Source organism: Grampus griseus (genome assembly GCF_964374135.1).
Source record: "Grampus griseus genome assembly, chromosome: 2".
NCBI classification, from domain to species: Eukaryota; Metazoa; Chordata; class Mammalia; order Artiodactyla; family Delphinidae; genus Grampus; species Grampus griseus.
The window spans coordinates 49861996-49887184 of record NC_139018.1 but is presented as its reverse complement, the minus strand read 5'-3'; the positions used below and the strand labels follow the sequence as shown (position 1 = coordinate 49887184).

The window sequence follows — 25189 nt, the reverse complement described above, 5'->3', positions numbered from 1 at the left end:
AATGATATAAACAGATAGAGAGATATACCATGTGCTGGCCTGGAAGAATCAACATTGTGAAAATGACTATACTACCCAAAGCAATCTACAGATTCAACACAATCCCTACCAAACTATCAATGGCATTTTTCACAGAACTAGAACAAAAAATTTCACAATCTGTATAGAAACACAAAAGACCCCGAACAGCCAATGTAATCTTGAGAAAGAAAAACAGAGCTGGAGGAATCAGGCTCCCAGACTTCAGACTACACTACAAAGCTACAGTAATCAAGACAGTATGGTACTGGCACAAAAATGGAAATATAGATTAATGGAACAGGATAGAAAGCCCAGAGATAAACCCACGCACATATGGTCACCTTATTTTCAATAAAGAAGGCAAGAATATAAAATGGAGAAAAGACCACCTCTTCAATAAGTGGGGCTGGGAAAACTGGACAGCTACATGTAAAAGAATAAAATTAGAACCCTCCTTAACACCATACATAAAAAGAAACTCCAAATGGATTAAAGACCTAAATGTAAGGCCAGACACTATCAAACTCTTAGAGGAAAACATAGGCAGAACACTGTATGACATAAATCACAGCAAGATCCTTTTTGACCCACCTCCTAGAGTAAGGGAAATAAAAACAAACAAATGACCTAATGAAACTTCAAAGCTTTTGCACAGTAAAGGAAACCATAAACAAGACGAAAAGACAACCCTCAGAATGGGAGAAAATAGTTGCAAACGAAGCAACTGACAAAAAATTAACCTCCAAAATATACAAGCAGCTCATGCAGCTCAATGTCACAAAAACAGACAACCCAGTCCAAAAATGGGCAGAAGACCTAAATAGACATTTCTCCAAAGAAGATATACAGATTGCCAACAAACACAGGAAAGGATGCTCAACATCACTAATACTTAGAGAAATGCAAATCGAAACTACAATGAGGGGCTTCCCTGGTGGTACCGTGGTTGGGTGTCCGCCTGCCAATGCAGGGGACACAGGTTTGAGCCCTGGTCCGGGAGGATCCCACATGCCGCAGAGCAGCGGGGCCCGTGCGCCACAACTGCTGAGCCTGTGCTCTGGAGCCCGCGAGCCACAACTACTGAGCCCATGTGCCGCAACTGCTGAGGCCTGCACGCCTGGAGCCTGTGCTCCGCAACAAGAGAAGCCACTGCAGTGAGAGAGGCCGTTGCACCGCAGCGAAGAGTAGCCCCCGCTCACCACAACTAGGGAGGGCCTGTGCGCAGCAATGAAGACCCAATGCAGCCAAAAATAAATATAAATAAATTTAAAAAAACCAAAACACTACAATGAGATATCACCTCACACCAGTCAGAATGGCCATCATCAAAAAATGTACAAACAATAAATGCTGGAGAGAGTGTGGAGAAAAGGGAACCCTCTTGCACTGTTGGTGGGAATGTAAGTTGATACATCCACTATGGAGAACAGTATGAAGGTTACTTAAAAAACTAAAAATAGAATTACCATACGACCCAGCAATCCCACTACTGGGCGTATATCCTGAGAAAACCATAATTCAAAAAGAGTCATGTACCACAATGTTCATTGCAGCTCTCTTTACAATAGCCAGAACATGGAAGCAACCTATGTGTCCAGCGACAGATGAATGGATAAATAAGATGTGGCACATATAGACAATGAAATATTACTCAGCCATAAGAAGAAATGAAATTGAGTTATTTGTAGTGATGTGGATGGACCTAGAGTCTGTCATGCAGAGTGAAGTAAGTCAGAAAGAGAAAAAGAAACACCATATGCTAACACATATATATGGAATCTAAAAAAAAAAATGGTTCTGAAGGACCTAGGGGCAGGACAGGAATAAAGAGGCAGACGTAGAGAATGGACTTGAAGACACGGGGAAGGGGAAGGGTATGCTGGGACAAAGTGAGAGAGTGATATGGACTTATATATACTACCAAATGTAAAATAGATAGCTCTTGGGACGCAGCCGCAGAGCACTGGGAGATCAGCTCGGTGCTTTGTGACCACCTAGAGGGGTGCGATAGGGAGGGTGGGAGGGAGACGCAAGAGGGAGGAGATACGGGGATACGTATGTATATGTATAGCTGATTCACTCTGTTATAAAGCAGAAGCTAACACACCATTGTAAAGCAATTATACTCCAATAAAGATGTTTAAAAAAAAACTGGTTTATGAAGTTTAGTGCTGGAGAGCTGGAGAATGCTCCACCGTCGGGTAGACCAACTGAGGGTGACAGCAATCAAATCAAGACATTAATTGAGATCAATGTTATACCACATGGGAGACAGCTGACATACTCAAAATATCCAAATCAATTGTTGAAAATCATTAGCACCTGCTTGGTTATGTTAATCTCTTTTATGTTTGGGTTCCACATAAGTTAAGCAAAACAAACCCTGTTGACTATATTTCCACATGAGATTCTCTACTGAAACATTAGTAAAACGTTCCATTTTTAAAACAAATTGTGATGGGCAATGAAAAGTGGATACTGTACAACCATGTGGAACGGAAAAGATCGTGAGGCAAGCAAAATGAACCACCACCAACCACACTAATGGCTGGTCTTCATCCAAAGAAGGTGATGTTGTGTATATGGTGGGATTGGAAGGGAGTCCTCTATTATGAGCTCCTTCCAGAAAACCAAATGATTAATTCCAACGAGTACTGCTCCCCATTAGACCACGTGACAAAAGGCGTCCAGAAGTAGTCAACAGAAAACACACAATCTTCCATCAGGATAACGCAAGACCGCATGTCTTTTGATGACCAGGCAAAAACTGTTACAGCTTGGCTGGGAAGTTCTGATTCAACCACCATACTCACCAGACATTGCACCTTTGTATTTCCATTTATTTCGGTCTTCACAAAATTCTCTGGAAAAAATGTCAGCTCTCTGGAAGACTGTAAAAGGCACCTGTAATAGTTCTTTACTCAAAAAGATAAAAGTTTTGGGAAGATGGAATTATGAAGTTGCCTGAAAAGTGGCAGAAGGTAGTGGAACAAAAGGGTGAATATGTTGTTCAATAAAGTTCTTGGTGAAAATGAAAAACGTGGCTTTTTTTTTTTTTAACTTAAAAACCAAAGGCACTTTTTTTGGTCAACCCAATATATCATTTTCTTTGCTCTTCCTTTTTGCATCTTAGACTTACCAATGGGATCATATTCCTTCTGCTTAATGTTTATCTTTTAGAATTTCCTTAGTGAGTGTCTACTTGTGCCAAAACACTGGTTTCTGTCTGAAAATGCCTTTACTTTGCCTTTATTATTGAAAAATATTTTCATTGATAGTCCTCTTTCAACTCTTTGAAGATATCCACTGCCTTCTTCCTTCATGGCTTTTTAAATCACTGTTAGTCTTAATAGTCCTTCTCTGTAATGTCATCCTTCTCTACTTGATTTCAAGGTCTTCTGTCTGTAGTATTCTGCTGTTTCACTATGACATATGCACATGCACATTTCTTTCTATTAATTCTGGCTGGAATTCTTAAATATCTGGTATTTTCTATCAGTTTTGGAAAATTTTTCAACATAAATTCTTCAAATATTGGCTTTGCCCAAGTTAACAACATTTAACTTGCTATATCTACGGAATTTTTAATCTATAATTATTTTTCATACCTAGAAGGCCAATCTGCATAGATATTTCAAATCTGCTTCTTTCTTTTGTTTATTACCTTTCACTCATAGCTTCAAATCACTCTTTTATTTATCTAATTTTGTCATATATAGAGTATGTAATTCCAAAATCTGATGTCTTCATGATTCTGTTCTGTTGTTGTTTCTGCTGACTCTTACTCAAGGCACCTGGTGTCTTCTGCAATTTTTGACTCCGAGCTCTTATTGCTTAGAATTTTATCTATGTGAGTTCTTTGAAGCGCGAGTTAAAGGTGAGAGATTACATTAGCTTCTGCTAGATGGTTGGATGTGCTACCCTAGGAGATATTTGCTACTAAAAAGCCAATGTTTTTAAAGCCAAACAAATAGCGTGACTGCAATTGAAGACAAGCATTACTTTGTGTAGTCCCTGGTTGGGGGATGGGCTAATTTATTCCTAGTTTTCCCACGTAAAAGGCCTCTGGGGGTGGTCCAGCTTTTTGTAGGGTAGTGACTTTTCACCTAGGATGGGTCTTAGACTTTGTCTCCTATCCTTTATGCCCTATGTGAAGGATCTAAAAGGCAAATCACAATTTTATTTGGTTGTAAACAGTTTCCTCAAGATTTAAGCCTGCCTCAATACCTTGGCCATTTCTCCAGGTTTTAGCATTTCATTATTCCTTACTTAATTCCAAAACACTCAACTGCTTTGTGTCTCAGTTTCCTCATCTACAAATGAGGATATAATAAAATCACAGAGAATTACTTTGAGAATTAAGTTAATATTTCTAAGATATATATAAGTACCACATACGTGTCTGTTGTTATTATCACTTCTACTGCACTGGTGTATTTCAGAAGATTAGAAAAATTTAAATCCATCACTTTGTGTTTATTTTTTCCAGCAATAGTAAATTTAGATAAGGTAACTGGCTATTGAGCAATTAAAAAGAGAAATCTAATCAATTATTTTATACTATAGCTTTTAACATGTCAATTCTGAAAATGGAGAATTGAGTAAAGCTATATGTTGTTGCTTATATCATGAGGAATACAAAACAAACTCCTTAGGACAGCTAAAAAGTACTTTTTAACTATTATTAACTATTACATAAAATTAAGGGGGTCCTGGAACCAGTTCCCCATGGATACCAAGGGATGACAGTATATCCAGACTCCATTTCTCAACACCTTTGCTGCCACCTTGGTCTAAGCCACTTGAACTCTAGCATGAATTATGGTCATGATATTCCTGCTTTAGACCTTGATATCAACTTCCTCTATTTTCTCCCTCCCACTCCGTACACTACGTTGAATCTGTTTTTTGTTTGTTTGTTTGTTTGTTTGTTTGCGGTACGCGGGCCTCTCACTGTTGTGGCCTCTCCCGTTGCGGAGCACAGGCTCCGGACGCGCAGGCTCCGGACGCGCAGGCTCAGCGGCCATGGCTCATGGGCCCAGCCGCTCCGCGGCATGCGGGATCCTCCCGGATCGGGGCACAAACCCGCGTCCCCTGCATCGGCAGGCAGACTCTCAACCACTGCGCCACCAGGGAAGCCCTGAACCTGTTTTTAACACAGCAACCAGAGCAATCGTTCTGATACTAAGGTAAGATACTACACTCTGTGGCTCACAACTCTCAAAGGTTTGCCGTCTTGCTCAGAATAAAATCCAAGGTCCTTTCGATGGCTGAAAAGGCCATATCTGATCTGGCCTTCTACTTCCTCTCTGATCTTATCTTCTGCCACCCTTCTGGTTGTTTAGAAACACTGCGCTTTTTATTTTCAAGCATGCCAGACACACTCCTGCTTTAAAGCTTTTATCCTTGCTGTTCCCAGTGCCTGGAATGCTGTTCTCTTAGGTATCCATTTGACCTGCTCCCTCACTATATCCATTTCTTTCTTCAAATATTACTTCATCAGAAGTAAAAATCATTTAAAAGGCATCCAAATTGGAAAGGAGTAAGTAAAATTATGTTTGCAGATGACATATCTTATTATGTAGAATACTCTAAAGATTCCACCAAAAAACCTGTTAGAATAAACAAATTCAGCAAAACTGTACAGTCGACCCCCGAACAACACAGGTTGTTGAACTATGTGGGTCTACTTACAAAGGCATAAGTGATACTTAACATAAAATTAACAATGTGTTAGTTTTCTTACTATTTTATAACTTTGCTTTCAAAGAATTACACTACTGTACCCTGTGCCTCTCTCCCTCATAAATGGAGAAAGTACATATCAGCTTATTATCATAGGTAAGTGTTTTTTATTAAAAAATATAACAATGTTTTTAAGACTGTATTACATAACCTTAATACTGTCTGCTATAAAAATTTTATGATTCACTCATCAGTGTATAGGCTAGGCTACTATGAAGCAACTGTATTGATTACACTAGGCTACCATAAAGCAATCTTATTGCTGTTTCTTCACTATCAATGCATGAATTGTTATACCTGTAAATAAAGATGAAACTCTTTCTCACATTATCTTTTCATTTTTTATGTCTAGGGTTAGAAATACATAAAACATCTGCAGTGTTTTGTACCACAAAAGAGAATATTGATGTCATTATGGATGACAATTCATCTTGTAAACAGATGATGTAAACTTATAGTATAGATAAATATGGTACAATACTATAAATATATTTTCTTTTCCTTATGATTTTCTATCGGAATGTGCATTTTATTTTTAATTTTTTAACTTTTTTAACTTTTTATTTTATATTGGAGTAGCTGATTACCAATGTTGTGATAGTTTCAGGTGTACAGCACCTTATGATTTTCTTAATAACATTTTCTTTTCTCTAGCTTACTTTATTTTAAGGATACAGTATATAATACATGTAACATATAAATATGTGTTAATCAACTGTTTATGTTATTAGTAAGGCTTCTGGTCAACAGTAGGCCATTAGTAGTTAGCTTTTGGGGGAGCTGAAAGTTATACTTGGATTTCTGATTGCACAGGGTGTCGGTACCCCTAACCCCTGCATTGTTCAAGGGTCGATTGTAAAATACAAAATCAGTGCAAAAAAATCGGTTGCATTTCTATACACTAACAATGAATAATCAGAAAGGACATTAAGAAAACAATTCCATTTACAATAGGATAAAACAAATACTTAGAAACGAACTCAACTGAAGAGGTAAAAGACTTTTACACTGAAAACTACAAAACATTGCTGAAAGAAATTTAAAAAGAAACAAATAACAGAAAGATAGCCCAGGTTCACAGATTAAAAGACTTAATATTGTTAAAATGTCCATACTATCCAAAGTAATCTACAGACTCAACACAATCTCTATCAAAATCCCAATGGCATTTTTTTAGAAATAGAAAAAAATCATCCTAAAATTCATATGGAATTTCAAGGGAACCCAAACAGTTAAAGCCATTTTGAAAAGAGGAATAAAGTTGGGGGACGCACACCTTCTGATTTCAAAACATAATACAAAGCTACAGTAATCAAAATGGTGTGCTACTGGCTTACAGACAGACATACAGACCAATGGAACAGAACACAGAGCCCAGAAATAAACCCACATATATATCATTTTCAACAAGGGTGTCGAGACCATTCAATGAAGAAAAGACAGTCATTTCAACAAAAAGTGTTGGGAAAACTGAATATCCTCACACAAGAGAATGAAGTTAGATCTTCATCTTACACTATAAACAAAATTTAACTCAAAATGGATTAAAGGTCTAAATGTAAGACTCAAAATTATAAAACTCCTAGAAGAAAACAAAGACGGAAAGCTTCATGACACTGGATTTGGCAATGATTTATTGGATATGACACCAAAAGCAGAGGCAACAAAAGCAAAAATAGATAAATGGGACTACATCAAACTTAAAAATTTTTGTTCATCAAAGGACACAATCAAAAGAGTGAAAAAGCACCCTATGAAATGGGAGAAAATATTCGCAAACCATGTATCTGATAATGGGTTAATATCCAGAATACGTAAAGAATTACTACAACTCAACAACAAATAACCTGATTAAAAAATAAGCGAAGGATGTAAAAAGACATTTCTCCAAAGAGGGTATACAAATGGCTAACAAATACATAAAAAGATGCTCAACATTACTGATCATCAGAGAAATGCAAATCAAAACCACAATGAGATACACCCATTAGGAAAGCTACTATCAAAAAAAAAGAGAGGGTTTCCCTGGTGGCACGGTGGTTGAGAGTCTGCCTGCCGATGCAGGGGACACGGGTTCATGCCCCGGTCCAGGAAGATCCCACATGCCGCAGAGCGACTGGGCCTGTGAGCCATGGCCGCTGAGTGTGCGCGTCCGGAGCCTGTGCTCCACAATGGGAGAGGCCACAACAGTGAGAGGTCCGCGTACCGCAAAAAAAAAAAAAAAAGAGAGAGAGAACAAGTGTTAGGGATGTGGAGAAGTTGGAACACTGACACACTGTTGGTGGTATTATAAAATGGTGCAACCACTATGGAAAACAGTCTGGCAGTTCCTCAAAAAATCAAAAATAGAACTATCATACGATCCAGTAATCCTATTTTTAGGTATATATTCAAAAGAACTGAAAGAGGATCTCAAAGAAATATTTGCATGCCCATGTAAGTGGGCATTATGAATATATATATTCCTAGCAGCACTATTCACAATAGTCAAGAAGCAACTCAAATGTTCATCAACAGAGAAATTGAGAAATCAAATGTGGTATACACATACAATGGAATACCATGTAGCCTTAAAAAAGGAAGGAAATCCTGTAACATGCTACAACATGGATAAACCTTGAGGACATTACGCTAAGTGAAACAAGCCACTCAGAAAAGGGCAAATATATATGAGCCACTTATATGAGGTATTTAAAGCAGTCAAATTTAGAAACATGGAAAGTACATTGTGGTTACCAGGCGCTGGGGGGAGGGTTCAAAGAGGAACAGTTGTTTAATGGATGTGAAATTTCAGCTCTGCAAGATGAAAACTTTCTGGAGATCTCTTTCACAACAGTGTAAATATACTTAACACTACTGAGCCATTTGCTTAAAAATGGTCAAGATGGTAAAGCTTATGTTTTTTGCTGTAATATAAAATAATTTCAAATTATGTAAATACAGATTTATTTAACCATTTCACTATGGTTGAATATTTAAGCTTAAAAAAATACTCTTTAAAAAAATATATAGCCCTGGCAATACCACTACTGGGCATATACCTGAGAAAACCATTATTCAAAAAGACACATGTACCCCAATGTTCACTCCAGCACTATTTACAATAGCCAGGTCATGGAAACAACCTAAATGTCCATCAACAGATGAATAAAGTAGATGTGTTACATATATACAATGGACTATTACTCAGCCATAAAAAGGAACAAAATTGGGTCATCTGTAGTAATGTGGATGGACCCTGAGTCTGTCATAGAGTGAAGTAAGTCAGAAAGAGAAAAACAAATATCGTATATCAACGCATATATGTGGAATCTAGAAAAATAGTACAGATGAACCTATTTCCAGGGCAGCAATAGAGATGCAGATGTAGAGAATTGGACGTGTAGACACAGCAGGGGAAGGGGAGGGTGAGATGAACTGAGAGATTAGGTTTGACATAAATACACTACCATGTGTAAAACAGATAGCTAGTGGAAATCTGTGGTATAGTACAGGGAGCTCAGCTCGGTGCTCTGTGATGACCCAGATGGGTGGGATGGGGGCGGTGGATGGCAGGGAGGTCCAAGAGGGAGGGGATATATGTATGCATATAGCTGATTCACTTTGTTGCACAGCAGAAACTAACACAACATTGTAAAGCAATTATACTCCAAAAAATATATATAAAAATATATATAGCAAAACTACAATGCAAGAAGTAGATCTTTTAATTAATATTTGCAATGTCAGGCTTCCCTGGTGGCACAGTGGTTAAGAATCCGCCTGCTAATGCAGGGGACACGGGTTGAGACCTGGTGTGGGAAGATCGCACATGCCATGGAGCAACTAAGCCCGTGTTCCACAACTACTGAGCCCGCTCTCTAGAGGCCTTGAGCCACAACTACTGAGCCCGCGTGCCTAGAGCCCGTGCTCTGCAACAAAAGAAGCTACCGCAATAAGAAGCCTGTGCACCACAACGAAGAGTAGCCCCAGCTCCACACAACTAGAGAAACCCTGCGTGCAGCAACAAAGACCCAATGCAGCCACAGATAAAATAAATAAAATAAATTTAAAATGGATTTCTATTTATAAAAATATATATATTTACAATATCAAGCACTGGGAAAAGATTTCTGCACTAAGTATTAAATACACTTGTGAAGTTTATGAAATAAAATCAATGTTAAAAATAGATTCTGAAGTGAAAACTGATTTTACTGTACCCTAATAAATTGTCAGTATTATCTTCAGAAAATTAATTAGTCCAATTCTAAATATTCTGTCAGTTAATTTTCAAATGTCCATGAAAAATATAGTGGTGGCAACTTGTCAATTTGACTGTTTTGGTTGCAAATAAGGAAATATTCATGAATGTTTTCCATTGAGAAAAATAAATATGAAATATAAATAAAAGTCATTTCTAACAAAACATTTTCTCTGGAATGCCTATCTTAGATTCCAAAAACTCACCTAGACAGAAAATCCTTCTCAGTTTTAAATTCGATTAAATATCTATTTATCGATTCTAAATTAGAATCCGACATTGAAGTTCACCTTTTCTATATATTGTAGCAAAAAGTATCTTCACTTCTATTTTATCTTGTGTTCAGAAGGAAATTGGAATCTAAGGGAAACAGAGTACTCTAGCATTACAAGTGATTTTTACCTATTAAATGGCAGAAAATGTCTACTTAGCCTTTATTAGTTTTCTGCATCTATTATTTCCCTGGTGGCGCAGTGGTTGAGAATCCACCTGGCCAATGGAGGGACACAGGTTCCAGCCCCAGTCCAGGAAGATCCCACATGCTACGGAGCAACTAAGCTCGTGCGCCACAACTACTGAGCCTGCACTCTAGAGCCCGCAAGCCACAACTACTGAGCCTGTGTGCCACAACTACTGAAGCCCACACACCTAGAGCCTGTGCTCCACAACAAGAGAAGCCACCGCAATGAGAAGCCCACGCACCGCAACAAAGAGTAGCCCCCACTTGCTGCAACTAGAGCAAGCCCGTGTGCAGCAACAAAAACCCAACACAGCCAAAAATAAATTTATTAAAAAGAAAAAAACGAACACATTAAAATAGAAGTAAATACTGAAAAGCAGGAACATACCACTTAATCAGCATAACTGACATTTGTCCTATTTGGCTAAACCTCCTACTTTGGGAATTGTTTCAAGAACATTAACAAGGCAAATTAATTGCTGTTTATATCTTTATATACTTTCTGACTTTAAAAAACTTTACTCTACTTTCTCCGTTTATACTTCCAGGAAATAAGATGAGATATCATAATGTAAAACTGAAAAAAGTTTTAAACACCTATTGAAAGATTTTTAAAGATTCCCACTTACTCTGAAAACTGATTAATCTAGTAAAATACATTTAACTTGTTATTTTATTTAAAAATAAAATATTTCATCAATATTTGGACTATTGGACTATTTCATGAATATTGGACTATTTCATGAATATTTCCAATTTAGCACTTTAAAAAACAAACAAGCAAACAAAAAAAGTATTGCATTAATCACCCTGGGCAATGATTTTATTAAGTTCCATCCCTGTATGCAAGGCTCACAGTTTTAAACAAATGACAATTTGCAAAATTTAAAAGTACTGTCATGTAGTTCCACCATAATAAGGGGATAATGGGAGGAGAGAAGAGATGGGAAGGCAAATTAGGATTCTGATGATCAGCTTTCCCAGGAAAGCTTGATCTTGTTCTGGCTGTCGGCTGGCACTAGCTACAGACTTGTTGAGCAAAAGCAGCATCTGTAAAATGAGTTAGAGGGTAGGCTGAAATTCAGACACAGACAGGAAAACATGGTGACACGCATCATCATAATATCTGCCTACTTTTATAGGGCAGTCCTGATGCCTGACCAAAGAGATAACAAAACTCAAAATGGTATCATTGGTATTGTTTATTTTCAATACTACTCACTAGTAAGTCAAACTTTATTTAAATGTCACCATTTATAAAATGGTACCTATATTAATAAGTATATACTATAAAAATGAGATAGAGAAATGGTTAAATCACTCTTGAAAATAATAATTTGCTTGTGTATATATACAAATGGCAACAAATATAGGGAAGAATACCCACTCATTTTCTTTATCAATTATTTTTGTGGTTAATTAAAAAAACAGTTCTCTGTGCTAATCTATTTTTGCTCCTAAACCTAGGTTCACTTTAGGAATTTTATAAATATTAGAAGAGTCTCAAAAGCAATCTGTTTCAGTGAAATTTTAAATATAATATTATAAAATTAAATTACCAGGAACAAGTCAGTAAATCTGTAATATTGTAATATTCTACGTCATATTGGCAAATGATTATCTTCTCATGTCTAAATAAAATTCTAAACCAGCTCATCTGTTAAATAAATACAAGGAAGCACTTTTGCATTATACTGGCTTTAGTGCAATTTTTTAAAAAGCTGCTGAGTACAGTCAAGAATTCATTTCTGAAATACAGCTGTCTCCAGAATTATTTGAGGTATCTGAACTGAATGTTGACAAAATTCATTACTATACCATCATATTTTTGACATAAAAACTCCCCTAACTCTGTTTCAAAAACGTGAAAACCACCATCTGCTTTGGCTTTTCTGAAAATGCTAAAAAAGAAAAAAAATAGTATAAAAACCTACTATCAATACAGAAAACATTTTTTAAGACACAAAACAAAACAAATCCATGAATAAAATGTAATGAAACAACCCAAATGAATAAAATCACTGTCACAAAGACCAATTTCTCAAATTCTAAAACATAGATTATGAAAATAAATGAAACTATTTACTAAAAAAATGTATATATATTTAAAGCATAAGAAAAACTTATTTCTCAGGTGACTAATTTTATAGTTATTTACTAAATTTACTAAAATCACAATTACTATTAAGGGTGAATTGAAATCTAAAGATGTAATAAATACTAAGACCTTATTTTCTGAACATCACAGATTAGAGAGGATATGCAGTATTATTGCCACAGACAATAGGGCAGAAGCAGCAAGTCACCTACAAGAGGAAAAACAGCAGGCAAGTCTTACAGTTTTCTCTAACAATATTCAAAGAAGAAAACGTCTACAGATTTTTTGAGGACAGAAGAATGCATGATGTACTAATTCTACATCTAGTCAACTGGTCATTCTCATTCAAAGGCAACAGAAAGACATTTATAATGTTCCTTTGTACAAAGATATTTATTGAATGCCCACTATGTGCCTAAACTGTTTCAGGTGATGAAATATAACAGTAAAGACATATTACTATTCTCATGGTTCTTACATTCTAGGAGAGACAGACATTAAACAAACAAATACAAATAAATAAGAAAAGTGTCAGGCAGTCACATGTCCTAGGCAGAGAACTAAAATAACAAGGGCCTAGGTGACTACTTTAAATTAGGTAGTCAGAAATGGGTCTTTACAAGGATATATATAACATTTAAGCTGAAATCTGAATGACCAGGAGGTCTTCTGGGCAAAGATTGTGAAAAACAGTACTTTAGGCAGAATACAAGAGCCAGTTTGATCTTGGACTGGTTAAATAAGAAGAAAAAAGAAGAGAGGAGTACAGAAGGGAAAAAGATACACAATGAGTTCAGAGAAGTAGGGCCAATCACATAGGGTTTTATAAGCAAGGTTGAAAATTTGAATATTATTCTAAGTGGAATTTGGAAGCTCCACAAAGGTTTTAAGCAGGAGAGCACTACAATCAGATTTGTGTTTTAAAAAGATCATTCCGGTGGCTTTGTGGAAACTAGACGGTGGCAGATGGGAGGTCTGGGAGAAGAAACAGGGAGACGAGAGGGTAAAGATGGCAATTAGGAAAAGTAGATGGATTCAGGATATGTTTTGGAGGTTGAGTTGAAGGAACTTGCTGACAGACTGACTCTGGAGTGCAAATGAAAGAGAAATCAAGGACAATGCCTACATTTTTGGCTTGGCTAACTGCTTAGCAAAATGGGGAAGACCGAGGGAAGAGCAAGTTTGAGAAGAACAATTAACTTGTGGTTCAAAATTATATTATTCCTGATATTCATAGGAAAATCAATGTGATGATATGATCCAACTTATCAACAACTGATACAAAATAAGTCATTCAAAATGACAAGGTCACGGAATGAAAGGACAAACAGTCGGCAGTGAATCTGTTTAAATATAAAACTAAGTCTAAATAATTGGTATTTTATAAAAAAAAGACGCAGATTAAATGCACACTCATGCCCCAGTATAATCAAAAAATTCTCAGACTAAAACCTCCAAATAAACTAACAAACATCTGAAAACTGGGAGATGAAGAGGCAGGAGTATAAAGTTCAACATCTTTAAGCCTAGGAAGTTAATGCCTGTTTCATTTCTTAAGTTGGTAAGTTAAAAACACAAATTTAAGTATATTATTCAAAGTCTTAGAAGCCATCCTCTGATAAAACTACAGATTGTGTATCTTTCAAATTATCAGCAATAAAAATAAAAGAAATCTCTAACCATTTTTTGTTTAAAACCTTCAAAAAACATTAAAAAAACCCCACAGTAACAGGTGATTAATCATCTCACTAACCAATAATAAAGTGACTGACCTATCTATTAAAAGGAGAAAGATTCAAACTGGGTTGTAAAATAAAATTTCAATACAATTACTTACAAGACAAACCCTAAAAACCAATGATCCAGAAAGGATTAAAGTAAAATGATAGGCCCAAATATAACAGCATTATCCATTTGTTATATGCTACCCAAATATAAACAAAAAGAAAGGAGGGTTGGCAATAGCAATGTTTGACAAAGTTATATTCAAAGCAAAAAGAGCATCAAAGAACACTAAAAATAACAATTCTATCAGAAAAAATATGAATTCTGTAAGACTGTCACAGAGAAAATAAATCCAATAAAATCAATGATACATAAGTATCAACAGTAACCAACTAGAAAGTATAAGAGGAGGAAAAATGCCATTCACAGTAGCAAGAAATCACCATAAACATGAAGGCCTGTGGCAAAAGCTATAATATTTTCCTGAAGACCTAAATAAGAAAAAATCCTTACTACTGTCAAATGCTAAGTCTTCTAAATTATTCTCACAAGCTTTTTGTTTACTTTGATAAAAATGATTTTAAAGTTCTCCTGGGAGAAAATTATTATAACAGAAAGGAAATAACTGAAAAATAAAAGCAATGAAGATTATAAAATGCAATGAAAAGTCAGAGTAGTCAAAAACAGGATAATCCTGAAGTACGAATGGGAGGGGGAAAAGAATCACTGAAACAGAAAACAAAACTCATACTTACATGGAAATTCAGTTCATGACAAGTGAGGCATTTCAAACCTGTGAATAAACAGCTTTGGAAAACTGTCTAGCCATTTGAAAAAGAACAGAGCAAAGATCTCCATCACATCTTAGAACAAAACTGTCCCTGATGGAGCAAATATTTAAATGTTGGAAGGGGGAAAAAACTTGAAGAAATTGCAGTTAAATATCTTTAGAGTTGACCAGTACAAAAAGCTTAAGTATGAGGAAGAGAGGAATAGAGAAAGAGAACCACCAAATTTACCTAGGAGGGAAAAAATACCTTCCACACAGAAAAGTACCATAAGCAGAGTACAAAGATAGAAGACAAACTGAAGAAAACTTTTAAAACACATGAAAAGTCATTATTTGCAAAGTGTAAACAGCATCTAAAAATCAATAAGAAACTTCCCTCTTAGAACTGCTTTTGCTGCATCCCATGGGTTTTGGATCATCCTGTTTTCATTTTTATATGTCTCTAGGTACCTTTTAAATTTCCTCTTTGGTTTCTTCAGTGTTCCACTGGTTGTTTAGTAGCATATTGTTTAGCCCCCACGTGTTTGTGTTTTTCGCAGTTTTTTTCTTAAAGTTGATTACTAGTCTCATAGCGTTGTGGTTGGAAAAGATGCTTGATATGATTTCAATTTTCTTAAATTTACTGAGGCTTGTTTTGTGGCCTAGCATGTGTTCTATCCTGGAGGATGTTCCATGTGCACTAGAATGTGTATTCTGCTGCTTCTGGATGAAATGCTCTCTATGTATCAATTAAGACCATTTGGTCTAATGTGTCATGGAAGGCCTGTTGTTTCCTTATTGATTTTCTATCTGGATGATCTGTCCATTGATGTAAGTGGGGGGCTTAAAGTCCCCTGCTATTATTGTGTCACTGTTGATTTCTCCTTTTATGTCTGCTAATATCTGCCTTATATATTTAAGTTCTCCTATGTTGAGTGCATATATATTTACAATTGTTATATCTTCTTGGACTGATCCCTTGATCATTATGTAGTGTCCTTCTTTGTCTCTTGTAACAATCTTTAATTTAAAGTCTATTTTGTATGACATAAGTATTGCTACTCTGGCTTTCTTTCGATTTCCATTTACATGGAATAACTTATTCCATCCCCTCACTTTCAGTCTTTATGTGTCTCTAGATCTGAAGTGAGTCTCTTGTAGGCGCATATATATGGGTCTTGTTTTTGTATCCATTCAGCCAGTCTATGTCTTTTGGTTGGAGAATTTAGTCTGTTTATTTAAGGTAATTATTGATATATATGTTCTTAGTGCCACTTTGTTAATTGTTTTGGATTTGTTTTTGTAGGTCTTTTTTTTCCTTTCTTTCTTCTCTTCTCTTGTGATTTGATGACTATCTTTAGTGTTTGGATTCCTTTTTCTTTTTTGTATGTATATCTATTGAAGATTTTTGGTTTGCGGTTACCATGTAGTTTTTGTATAGCAGTCTATATATATAAAATATTGTTTTAAGTTGCCAATTTCTTAATTTCAAATGCATTAAAAAAACCCTGCATTTGTACTCTCCTCCTCTCATGATTACTGTCTTTAATATCATATTTTACATTTAATTGTTTTGTGAATCCCTTAACTGTTTACTGTGGATGTGATGGTTTTATTACTTTTGTCTTTTAACCTCCCTACTAGCTTTGTGTATGGATGATTTCCTATCTTTACTATGTGTTTGCCTTTATCAGTGAGCTTTTTCATTTTGTAATATTGTTTCTAGTTGCAGCCTTTTCTTTTTTGCGTAGACAAGTTCCTTTAACATTTATTGGAAAGCTGGTTTGGTGGTGCTGAACTCTTTTAGCTTCTGCTTGTCTGTAAAGCTTTTGATTTCTCCATCAAATGTGAATGAGAGCCTTGCTGGATACAGTATTCTTGGTTGTATTTTCTTCCCTTTCATCACTTTAAACACATCATGCTACTACTTTCTGGCTGAGGACTTTCTGCTGAAACATTAACTGATAGCCTTATGGGAGTTCCCTTGTATGTTATTTGCTGCTTTTCCCTTGCCACTTTTAATATTCCCTCTTTATCTTTAATTTCTGCCATTTTAATTACAATGTGTCCTGGTGTGTTCCTCTTTGGGTTAATCCTGTATGGGACTCTCTGCTTCCTGGAGTTGGGTGACCATTTCCTTTCCTGGGTTAGGGAAGCTTTCAACTAGAGTGCCTTCAAATATTTTGAGACTCCTATAATGTGAATATTAATGTACTTGATGTTGTCCGAGAGGTCTCCTAAATGGTCATTTCTTTTCATTCCTTTTTCTTTCAGCAGCAGTGATTTCCACTACTCTGTCTTTCAGCTCACTGATCCATTCCTCTGCATCATTTATTCTACTGTTTATCCCTTCTAGTGTATTTTTCTACTGTTTACTCCTTCTAGTGTATTTTTCATTCAGTTATTGTATTCTTCATCTATCTGTTTCTTCTTTATATTTTCTCTTTGTTAAAAACTTTTAACTTATCATTCTGTGCATCCATTTTCTCCCTAATTAAATTCAAAAGCTTTTGCACAGCAAGGGAAACCACTGACAAAACGAAAATACAACCTATCAGATGGAAGAAAATATTTTCAAATGATATGACTGACAAAGGATTAATATCCAAAATTTAAAAACAACTCATACAACCGAACATCAAAAAAGCAAACAACCCAATCAAAAAATGGGCAGAAGAAATGCACAGACATTTTTTCTAAAAAGGATATGCAGATGGCCAACAGGCACATGAAAAGATGCTCAATATCAATAATCATCAGGGAGATGCAAATCAAAACCACGAGATATCACCTCACACCTCTCAGAATGGCTATCATCAAAAAGAATACAAATTAACAAATGTTAGGCAAGGATGTGGAGAAAAGGGAACCATGCACACTGTTGGTGGGAATGTAAATTGGTGCAGCCACTGAGGAAAACAGTAGGGAGGTTTCTCAAAAAACTAAAAATAGAACGACCATATGACCCAGCAATTCCACACCTGGGTATATATCTGAAAAAACAAAAACACTAATTTGAAAAGATACCTCCCACTCATCCACCCCAATGTGCATGTATCTTTCATACATGAACATTTATAGTAAGCAAGATATGAAAGCAACCTAAGTGTCCACCAACAGCTGAATGGATAAAGAAGATGTAGGGGTGTATACACACACATACACACACACACACACACACACACACACACACACACACACACACACACTTTCTTTCAAGTGCACACAGAAGGTTCTCCAGAACAGATCACATTTTGGGTCACAAATCAAACCTTGGAAAATTTAAGAAAACTGAAATTGTATCAAGCATCTTTTCCAACCACAATGCTATGAGACTAGAAATCAATTACAGGAAATAAACAGTAAAAAACACAAATACATGGCCGCTAAACAGTGCGCTGCTAACTAACCAAGGGATCAGTAAAGAAGTCAAAGAGGAAATAAAAAAATACTTAGAAACAGGGCTTCCCTGGTGGCACAGTGGTTGAGAGTCCACTTGCCAATGCAGGGAACATGGGTTCTTGCCCCGGTCTGGGAAGATCCCACATGCCACAGAGCGGCTGGGCCCGTGAGCCATGGCCGCTGAGCCTGTGCGTCCGGAGCCTGTGCTCCTCAATGGGAGAGGCCACAACAGTGAGAGGCCCGCGTACAGAAAAAAAAAACAAAAACCCTAGAAACAAATGACAACAAAAACATGACAATCCAAAACCTATGGGATGCAGCAAAAGCAGTTCTAACAGGGAAGTTCATAGCAATTCAAGCTCACATCAAGAAACAAGAAAAATATCAAATAAACAATCTAACTTTACACTTAAAGCAACTAGAAAAAGAAGAACAAAGAAAATCCAAAATGAGTAGAAGGAAAGAAATCATAAAGATGAGAGCAGAAATAAATGAAATAGAAACAAAGAAAACAATAGCAAAAATCAATAAAACTAAAGGCTGGTTCTTTGAAAAGATAAACCAAATTGATAAACCATTAGCCAGACTCATCAAGAAAAAAAGGGAGAAGACTCAAATCAAAAGAATTAGAAATGAAAAGGGAGAGATTACAACTGACACTGCGAAAGTACAAAAGATCATAAGAGACTACTACAAGAAACTGTATGCCAAAAAAATGGACAACCTGAAAGAAATGGACAAATTCTTGGAAAAGTACAACCTTCCAAGACTGAACCAGAAAGAATTAGAAAATATAACCAGACCAATCACAGGTAATGAAATTGAAACTGCAATTAAAAATCTTTCAACAAAAGTCCTGGACCAGATGGCTTCAAGGGGGAATTCTACCAAATGTTTAGAGAAGAGCTAACACCTATCCTTCTCAAACTTTCCAAAAAACTGCAGAGGGAGGAACATTCCCAAACTCATTCTACGAGGCAACCATAACCCTGATACGAAAACCAGACAAAGATATCACAAAAAAAGAAAATTATAGACCAATATCACTGATGAACTTAGATACAAAATTCCTCAACAAAATACTAGCAAATAGAATCCAACAACACATTGAAAGGATCATACACCATGATCAAATGGGGTTTATCCCAGGAATGCAAGCATTCTTCAATATACTCAAATCAATCAATGTGATACACCATATTAACAAACTGAAGAATAAAAACAATATGATCATCTCAATAGATGCAGAAAAAGCTTTTGACAAAATTCAACACACATTTATGATAACAACTCTCCAAAAAGTGGGCATAGAGGGACGCTAACTCAACATAATAAAAGCCATATACGACAAACCCACAGTAAACATCACTCTCAATGGTGAAAAACTGAAAGCATTTCCTCTAAGATCAGGAACAAGACAAGGATGTCCACTCTCGCCACTATTATTCAACATAGTACTGGAAGTCATAGCCACAGCAATTAGACAAGAAAAAGAAATAAAAGGAAAATGAATTGGAAAAGAAGAAGTAAAACTGTCACTGTTTGCCGATGACATGATACTATACATAGAAAATCCTGAAGATGCCACCAGAAAACTACTAGAACTAATCAATGAGTTTGGTAAGGTTGCAGGATACAAAATTACTGCACAGAAATCTCTTGCATTCCTATACACTAACAACGAAAGATAAGAGAGAGAAATTAAGGAAACAATCCCATTACTATCACAACAAAAAGAATAAAATACCTAGGAATAAACCTACCTAAGGAGACAAAAGACCTGTACTCATAAAACACTGATGAAAGAAATCAAAGATAACATAAACAGATGGAGAGATATACCATGCCCCTGGATCGGAAGAATCAATATTGTGAAAAGGACTATACTACCCAAAGCAATCTACAGGTTCAGTGCAATCCCTATTAAATTACCAATGGCATTTTTCACAGAACTAGAACAAGAAATTTCACAATTTGTATGGAAACACAAAAAGACCCTGAATAGCCAAAGCAATCTTGAAAAAGAAAAACAGAGCTGGAGGAATCAGGCTCCCAAACTTCAGACTATACTACAAAGCTACAGTAATCAAGACAGTATGGTACTGGCACAAAAACAGAAATATAGATTAATGGAACAAGATAGAAAGCCCAGAGATAAACCCACGCACATATGGTCACTTTATCTTTGACAAAGGAGGCAAGAATATACAATGGAGAAAAGACAGCCTCTTTAATAAGTGGGGCTGGGAAGACTGGACAGCTACATGTAAAAGAATGAAATCAGAATATTTCCTAACACCATACACAAAAAGAAACTCAAAATGGATTAAAGACCTAAATCTAAGGCCAGACACTATCAAACTCTTAGAGAAAACATAGGCAGAACACTGTATGACATAAATCACAGCAAGATCCTTTTTGACCCACCCCCTAGAGTAAGGGAAATAAAAACAAAAATAAAGAAATGGGACCTAATGAAACTTCAAAGCTTTTGCACAGCAAAGGAAACCATAAACAAGATGAAAAGACAACCCTCAGAATGGGAGAAAATATTTGCAAATGAAGCAACTGACAAAGGATTTACCTCCAAAATATACAAGCAGCTCATGCAGCTCAATGTCACAAAAACAGACAACCCAGTCCAAAAATGGGCAGAAGACCTAAATAGACATTTCTCCAAAGAAGATATACAGATTGCCAACAGACACATGAAAGGATGCTCAACATCACCAATCCTTAGAAAAATGCAAATCAAAACTAAAATGAGGTATCACCTCACACCAGTCAGAATGGCCATCATCAAAAAATGTACAACAATAAATGCTGGAGAGGGTGTGGAGAAAAGGGAACCCTCTTGCACTGTTGCTGGGAATGTAAATTCATAGAGCCACTATGAAGAACAGTATGGATGTTCCTTAAAAAAGTAAAAATAGATCTACCATATGACCCAGCAATCCCATTACTGGGCATATACCCTAAGAAAACCATAATTTAAAAAGATACATGTACCACAATGTTCATTTCAGCACTATTTACAATAGCCAGGATATGGAAGCAATCTAAATGTCCATCAATAGATGAATCGATAAAGATGTGGCTCATATATAAAGTGGAATATTACTCAGCCATAAAAACGAACCAAGTTGAGTTATTTGTAGTGAGGTGGATGGACCTAGAATCTGTCATACAGAGTGAAGTAAGTCAGAAAGAGAAAAACAAATAACATATGCTAACGTATATGTATGGAATTTTAAAAAGCGGTACTGATGAACCTAGTGGCAGGACAGGAGTAAAGATGCAGACGTAGAGAACAGACTTGAGGGCACAGCAGGGAAGGGGAAGCTGGGATGAAGTGAGAGAGTAGCATTGACATATATACACTACCAAATGTAAAATGGATGGCTAGCGAGAAGCTGCTGCATAGCACAGGGAGATCAGCTCGGTGCTTTGTGATGACCTAGAGGGATGGGATATGGAGGGTGGGAGGAAGTCTCAAGAGTGAGGGGATATGGGGATATATGTATACATATAACTGATTCACTTTGTTGTACAGCAGAAACTAACACAACTTTGTAAAGCATTTATACTCCAATAAAGTAGTGAAAAAAAAATGGGCAGAGGATCTGAATAGATATTTCTGCAAAGCAGATACACAAATGGCCAATATGCACATGAAACGACGCTCAACATCACTAATCATTAGGGAAATGCAAAAAAAACCCCTACAATGAGATACCCCCTCACTTCCATTAGGGTGGCTGCTATAACAAATAAAGCAGAAAAATAACAAGTGTGGTAAAGGATGTGGAGAAACCGGAACACTTGTATAGTATGGATGGGAATATAAACTGTATAGCCACTGTGGAAAACAGTATGGTGGTCCTCCAAAACAATAAAAATAGAAGAATTCTGGCATGGATGGTGGTGATGGTAACACCACATTATGAATGTATTTTATACCACTGAACTGTACACGTTAAAATTGTTTGGATGGCAAATTTTATGTTATGTGTACATTACCACAGTAAAAAGAAAGAAAGAAAGAGGAAAGAAAGAAAAAAAAAGAAATTGGAGAAAAAAGAAAGCTACTACTGCTCTCATTAGAAACTTTTAGGACATCAAAATAAGTAAATAGTTTCAGGTTTTATACAGTTGTTTTATTTTCAAAGCAAGTTACTCAGTATGTTTTAAAACAAACAGTCTTCGGACAGACAGAAGTATAAAAAAATAAGCATTAGGCTAAGACCAGAATTATTAAACCTATCAACCAGCCAGGGAATGGCTGACATATAAAATATAATTATCCTGAATTTCACCAAATATTCCCCCAAATCAATGAATACTTTACTAATCACATTCTCATAAAAGCTTAAATTGAAGTCCAAATATTTCACTATCATCTTAAAAGAAAATTAATTTAACATTATTTTAACGTTACTTTTTGTTTGTCAACGTGTCTTTCAATTTTTGAATATGCATATTTCAGACTTCAGCAACAAAATTACTGCATCAAATTCATCTTTAACCAACAACCTCCAGTGGAATTTAATGTAACCATATAGGAGATACCCTTTTTATGACAACATAAGACTCTTTTGGAAGAAGGGAAACAAGGAAGGAAATATGGAAAATGCTTTTAAGTGATATATTTATGAACTGCACAAGAAAAGTGTTCAAAAGTTGTCTTGAGAGTTTTAATACATACCAGGCTCCAATTTGATAATTTTTACTGCAGCCAGCTCTCCCGTATGTATATTTCTGGCCTAAAATAAAAATGAAAGTAAAACTTTAAAAAAGTCTGTCAACTGTATAAAAGTTACTTGGTACTATGTTAATTAGTTGCTTATCAATCAGGCTTTTAACAAAACTGAAAAACAAAATCTTTATTTCCGGTGAAATGAGTATACTCATTTTCCCAATAAAGAAAATATAGAAAAAATACATACACACACACAAAATTCTCTTTAATCCCACCACTAAAAAACAACTACTGTTTAAAATTTTGGTGTCCTTCCTCCAAGTCTTTTCTTATACTTACTTTTCTTAATTAAAAAAAATACTCATGGTTTTTCTATATTTTATAAATATAGTCCTAGGCCATTAAAGGAAAATAAATAACCAAATCATGTGTATCTTACTACCCAGAGGTAAAAAGTTAACGCTTAGTGTACGTATTTCCTTTTTCGCCCTGTGTATGTGTGCTCAAGTGTGTACGTGTTATAGAAGATGTGCCATCACAGTCTTCGACAACATGATGTGCAATGCTGCCTAATTTTCCACTGATGGTATATATAATTTATTTAACTTATCGGCTATTAATGGACACTTAGGATTTTAATATTATTTTGGAATTATAAATAGAGAAATATATATATTTCATAGCTTTATATCTATTCACAGCCTTGATTATTTCCTTCAAGTAAATTCCTAGAAGAGAAACTACTTACCACTTAAGAAAATATCATGGATAGACTTAGTATAATTAATGCTTCAATGATTATCACTGCAAATATTTTAGCACATATCAAAGTTTATCAGTAAGGCAACCTATAAACATAATTGTTAAGTTAAAACGTATGTGGATTTAAAATGGACATATTGCCATATTGCTCTGAAAAAAATTATGGGGATTCACACTCTCACCAACCTTAGATGTTAAATCTACGTCTGCCAAGTTCTATTATAGGTGCAGATTTTTATTTTATTTTTTCAAAATTATGTACTTTCTCAGTGCTCTACATAATTTTAAATGTCTATATAATAGCTCACATAATCATTCTCCCTTACTGTTAGATATTAAGGATGTTATACATAGTCTTTTCATTATTTAAGACTATTTCTTTCAAATGGATTCTAAGGTATGAGATTATGAGATCAAGGGTATAAATATGAACATTTAAGGCCATCAACACATACTGCCAAAAGAGCCTAAAAGCACTGTGCCATAATACTGTCAACACGAATATGAGTGCTCATGTTCATTACACCCAGTGTGGCACACTATGTGGAAATGCTATTTAATAATCTACAACATTTTTCATTTTAGTATATTAGATTTGAATATGAATTTTCACACTTGGCATAAATAAGGAGCATATGATAAAACAGAAAAGAATGACAAAGAATGTAGGGAAGAGAGCCTCAGAAGGGATATTTTTAGAAATGACATATAGAGGGTGAGAAAAATAATAGAATGGGGGAGAGGGATGCAGAGGGAAAGTCACAAACAGAAAGGTAGAAGAAAAAAGGATTTTTTCTACAGCAGCAGTCTCAAATATTTTGTGATGAGAAGTTCATATTTTCCTCACCTATTGCAGTAAATAGGGTAAGGAGGAGTCTCAGGAAGAGAAAACAAACATTTTAACTCCCCCCATCCATGGTTACCCTTCCCCCAACTGCAAAGGCATTTAGAGAAATGGGAAAAGGTCAGCCAGAAGCCTCACACCATTCCTACCCTCTCCTCTTCCTTGCCTGTGACAAAAGAATCGCCTCAGGTCTTTTCCCCATTCCTAAGATCTTTCAGCATTTTATATCCATACAGTGGAGTATTATTCAGTGATAAAAAGCTATCAAGCCATGAAAAGATATGGAAGAACCGTAAATGCATACTGCTAAGTGAAAGAAACCGGTCTGAAAAAGCTACATACTACATGAGTCCAACTATGTGACATTCTGGGAAAGGCAAAACCATAGAAAGAGTGAAAACAACAATGGTTGCCAGGGGTC

General features: G+C 35.8%; 1 protein-coding gene across 1 annotated transcript in view; it reads right to left on the bottom strand.

Moving 5' to 3' along the window:
- MAP4K5 (mitogen-activated protein kinase kinase kinase kinase 5) overlaps positions 1 to 25189 on the bottom strand; it is a 136728-nt gene that overhangs the window by 90588 nt on the left and 20951 nt on the right. Inside the window, exon 3 of the mRNA XM_082648553.1 lies at positions 23169 to 23226. Coding sequence (XP_082504679.1) covers positions 23169 to 23226 — 58 coding nt within the window. The remainder of the gene's footprint in view (positions 1 to 23168; positions 23227 to 25189) is intronic.